The 4,944-nt window shown below is 41.9% G+C and overlaps 1 protein-coding gene across 1 annotated transcript; it reads left to right on the top strand.

Moving 5' to 3' along the window:
* Nucleotides 1–465: 465 nt before the first annotated feature.
* Nucleotides 466–4,669, top strand: LOC116057258 (bifunctional hemolysin/adenylate cyclase-like). Its single transcript, XM_031309643.2, has 2 exons — nucleotides 466–1,507; nucleotides 3,343–4,669. The coding sequence occupies exons 1-2, from the start codon at nucleotides 736–738 to the stop codon at nucleotides 4,167–4,169; spliced, it is 1,599 nt and encodes a 532-aa protein (XP_031165503.1). The 5' UTR covers nucleotides 466–735; the 3' UTR covers nucleotides 4,170–4,669.
* The last annotated feature ends 275 nt before the right edge of the window (nucleotides 4,670–4,944 follow it).

Here is a 4,944-nt window from a genome sequence, read left to right as displayed (position 1 = left end):
GAAGACATGTACGTAGTGAAAGTCAGAAAACAGTCTTCAGTGTTTATTGAAAATTACTCCAAAGACACTAAAACAGACCTGGCCATAATAGAAGCAAACCTTCACACTTTTAGAGTGGAAGTAGTGTATGACAATGTTGTTCTGAACGCTTTCCATGACAACAGGCTCGTTAGTGTGACTTTAGAGAATTGGTTCAGATCAGCAGCAGACAGACATTTGCTTGTTGTCACAAAAGATTTGATCACTTTCACAATCTCAGATAACAAGACCGACTGCCTGGACAGAGACCAGTTCACCAAGTGTATTAAAAGTAGCAGCATCGACTACAGCAGCTCGCCATCTCCTCTGCTGGTGGACCTGGAGTAGGACGAGGCTTTTAGCAGCGTAACGGAGGTTCGCGGGTCAAAGTTCAACGATACCATCAGAGGGAACAAAGAGCACAATGTTATTGTCCCAGGAGAAGTAGATGATTTCATCCAGGGTAGAGGAGGAGAGGACTGGTACGTTATCACACCGGGCCAAGGAGTCAAAACCATCAACAACCAATCGCCAGATCTAGCCTTGGATATTCTCTTTCTGAAAGAACAATACGAGAACATAACGTGTTTTTGTGAAGGACAGAGCATCATCATTTTGGTACACGGTGGAGAAGATGTTATTTTACAGAACTGGTTTGATTCAAAGTTTCATCAGCACCTGCAGATTAAAACCAGTGATGGAATAACAGCTGGACTGATGACCAACCCCAGCAGCTGTGATGAGTCTTTAATGTTCCCCGTAACTGTTGATTATAGAAGCCAGAAACCTGAACTACTTAATTTGCTCCAAACACATCTCCAGAAACGCTCAATTAATGTAGAAGATGAGTCTGAAAATGAGTGTTTCAGATATAGAAGAAATAATTCACAGATGAAGCGAGTCTTCTGCGGCCTTCAAGGCAAAGTGATGATGATGAAGAATCATGATTCAGTGAAAGAAATGTACGGTTCCTCAGGCTTCGACATCATGGTTGGGAACAGCAATGAGAATCTGCTTGATCCGTACACCGGGGGTGCCTTAATGTTTGGAGGTGAAGGAAAAGACACTTACGTAATCAAACAAGGATATGGAAATGACTCATTGATCGATAACTTTGCAGAAGATCAGAGTATTGATACTGTGTTGGTTGACATGGATTATCTTCATGGCAGTCAAGTCACACTGGACTCATCAACAGAAGATCTGGAAGTGACGATCACATCAAAAGGGGAACAATTCAAATTCACTCTGCTCAACTACACCAATAGTTCCAAACATCAGCACTTAGTATTTCAGAGCTCTGATGGTGTGAATTTTAAATTGAAATCACTAAACTCAACCAGAGATGTCGCTTTCTTTGACACTGAAGCTTTCAAAGTGACTCTGAAACAGCTGCAGGTTGATTGCCGCTTGGACCTCAACTCTCAGAGGAATCTGTCAAAGGTCCACACGGTGCAAGGCTGTCCCTCCCAGTCCAATAACATATTAGGTAAGTAGTAGAGCTGTCAATCTTCCTCTGTAACGCCATTCAAATTTCATTCCTTATTTTGGTTTTATATTCAAATTTAAAAAGTATTCTGCCTATTATTAAAGCTATAGTGTGTAGTTTCTGTCGCCCACATGAGGAATTCTTAGTCACGACAACAACACTGTCGGCACAACCACATGACCCAAGCTTTTGTTGAACACACACCACCCGCACACCTCTCCTGAGCAGTTCATAGCGTTTATCCCGTCAAATCAAGGATGACACAAAGTACTAAAAAAACATGATAGACTCTTCAGAAGACAAACATTTTGTGGGCCCTTCTTCTGGTTTTCCGCCATGCCTTCACCAGTTGCAGCAGTTCTCTTCGTCTCCGAAGCTGAGCGCCGCCGTTTTCTTTTCTCAGTTGTGACGTAAAATGCATCACTCCAACTGCTGCGACACCATTTTGTAAACATCTCATCATCATTATACTGAGAAATACAGAGAGAGTTGTGTGGAGCTGATACTTTGTGTGTCTTATGTCTTAATTAGCTTTGCATCAACTAATTTGGCAATGGCTTGAATTTAACAGATGTTCATTAATACTATAGCTTTAATATTTACTACACTACTCGGGCGTATGCACTGCCAGAGCAACTATCAACATGTGGTTGATGTTATATGTTCCATCCACCACTAGAGGGACTTCAAACATTAACGGCACATTGCATTTCTGTCTGCTGCTTTACTTACATTCATTTTAAACTACGAGCACACAGCGGCGAACACAAATCAACAGAGATCTCTGTAACGTTAATGAAACATTATCTAACAAATGTAGGGAAGCAACTCTGTTGTAAAGTCTGACGGTGCTCGGTTAGCACAATGACAGCAGTTTTGAAAAAAACGTCTGCGGATCCACTCCGGAACGGCGGCGGAGTCAATAGGTTTCCATTAAAGTTCATTTTATGAGGTTTTTTAACATTATTGTGAGTTCCCCCAGCCTGCCTATGGTCCCCCAGTGGCTAGAAATTGTGATAGGTGTAAACCGAGCCCTGGGTATCCTGCTCTGACTTTGAGAAAATGAAAGCTCCGATGGGCCGATTTAGAATCTGCTCCTTATGAGGTCATAAGGGGAAAGGTTACCTCCCCTTTCTCTGCTTTGCCCACCCAGAGAATTTGGCCCGCCCATGAGAAAGAGAGAGACATCATGGCTAGCAAACAAGCAAAGTGGCAGTTGGTCAAGGCTGTTACTCAGTCTCTACCGTAACTTTAGCTCTGTGCCCAAAGATCTCACAATGTCTTGTGCTGCTCACTCCTGCTAACTTTATTGTTCATCAGACGTAATTTGACTAAAGCATTTTGTTTCACAAGTGTGTAAACCAAGGTGAGAAGAGTGATAACATATTTATGTTAATACACATTCAAATAGTAATTTCAATATTTGAATAGTTTAAATTTTTTTACTATTTGACTTCTGGAATTTGTTCCAACAGCTACAAAAAAAACCTGAAAAGTCTGAAGTTAGAACGGAAGTCCAGAGCAAGGGCATTACTTTGGATTCAACTAGTTTTGAATATTGGGGGGGCTGTATGGTACAGAGAGTTGTTTCTATGCAGATGATACACGTCTCGTCTAATTGGTGGAAACTAGCAGCTTTCAGAATGCTGCAGACTGGAGCGTTGCATCTTGTCTTGAATCTTTGCTCAGAACTGGACTTTAGCAGTTTTTATATTCTTTTTAACGATTTCTTTAAATAGTTTTTACTGCTCTTTAATGTTTTATGTGAATCACTTTAAATCACCTTGTTGCTGAAATGTGCTGTGGACATAAAGCTGCCTTGCCTCTTGCCTTAGGTAACGATCAAGACAACGCTCTGATTGGTGGGTGGAAGGATGACGCCTTGGAAGGAGGCGATGACACGCTGATCGGAGGGAACGGAGACGACATCCTGATTGGTGGCTTGGGCGATGACACTCTTTATGGCGAGGACGGAAATGACACTATGATGGGAAACTCTGGCCAGGACGTCTTCCTTCCTGGACCAGGGGCTGATCTGATGGACGGCGGTCCTGGCAGAGACACGGTTGTGTACCGGGGCGATCCTGACACAGGTAAAGGAGTTTATGTCAACCTGCTGACGGGACAAGGCCGCTACGCCGATGCTGAGGGCGACGTGTTGAAGGATGTGGAGATAGTCATCGGCACCGTCTACTCTGATATCTTGGTGTCCGGTTACGAAAGTTCTCTTCTCAAAGGCTCGGACGGCAATGACATCTTGGTGTCCACCGGTGGCGATTACCTGGTCGGCGGTGATGGAAATGACATTTACATGTTGGCTTTCAACCACGGTTCAGTCACGGTTGATAACTGTGCCAAAGACAACGCTACAGACGTCTTGTACATGAGCTCACAGTCAACGCCGCCATTCGACTGCCAACTTTTGCCTGACAGAGTTCTCCTGACTTTCTTTGGATTTAACCAAACTACTATTAAAATTGCACTGCAGGGCTGGATCAGTGATGAGAACGAATGTGGTCATTTGAAGTTGGTTTTTAGAGATCAGGAGATGTCGGTAGACCAGCTGCTGCAAGAGTGTCAGTTAAGACAAGAAGTTAAGAAATCAGTTTGGTCTCTAGTCATGAGTTGGATTAAAAGGATCATTCATGTCCTCTTCGGCTGAGTTTTCATTTTGCAAACAAGCAGAACATCAGTTTTAAGGGCAAAACAACAAAAGAAACGGGAACAAACAAACAAATGTTGATGCAGTATCAGTTTCTATGCTGGCTGATGTAATGTAGAGTTTAATCTTTAAAAGTAAGGACACAGTTTCTGAATTTCATTGATCATTTGTCATTTTATCTTAACTAACTAACCCTTTCAAACATGTCTGTTTAGGACTGATTGTTTGGTCTCCTGTCTTGCTGCTTGTAGCTTTCTCCAGAACCATTGTACCCCAAAATGACTTAAAGAAGGACCCCAAAGTAACCCACTGTGTACCCCTGCTGGGTGGTGACAAAACGCTGCGGTCAAGTCGGACAGTTTTCTCGCTTTATATTTAGATTTATCATGTGTTTATGTAAAACATTTAGTGAATAATAAACCTCTTCTACTTTAAGGGCACGGTGTCTGATTTGGATTATTTAGTAATCTATGTTGAGGAAAATATATCCATAAAATGAATACAATCTTATTATAAACTACATGTTGTGTTTTGATTTAAAAAGTTTTAGACAATTTTAATGTAGCTGAACAAAAACTTTATGCTTTGTTCTTGGAAATAAAATCATTCAAATTATTATTTGTGTTAAAATATTTATGCTTTCCTCTATAACAATGATGTGTCTGTGTGGATGGATGCTGGATGTGTCCCCTTGGTGCAGGAAGGTGAATCTAACTTCCCTGAAATTGCATCCACGTTTCCTTTACTTGCTTCCCTTCCTCGCGTCTTAGAGTCC

This window comes from Sander lucioperca, chromosome 2, assembly GCF_008315115.2.
Source record: "Sander lucioperca isolate FBNREF2018 chromosome 2, SLUC_FBN_1.2, whole genome shotgun sequence".
Lineage (NCBI taxonomy): Eukaryota > Metazoa > Chordata > Actinopteri > Perciformes > Percidae > Sander > Sander lucioperca.
Note: the sequence above shows the minus strand (reverse complement) of the source record. Positions and strands in the feature narration are given on the sequence as shown.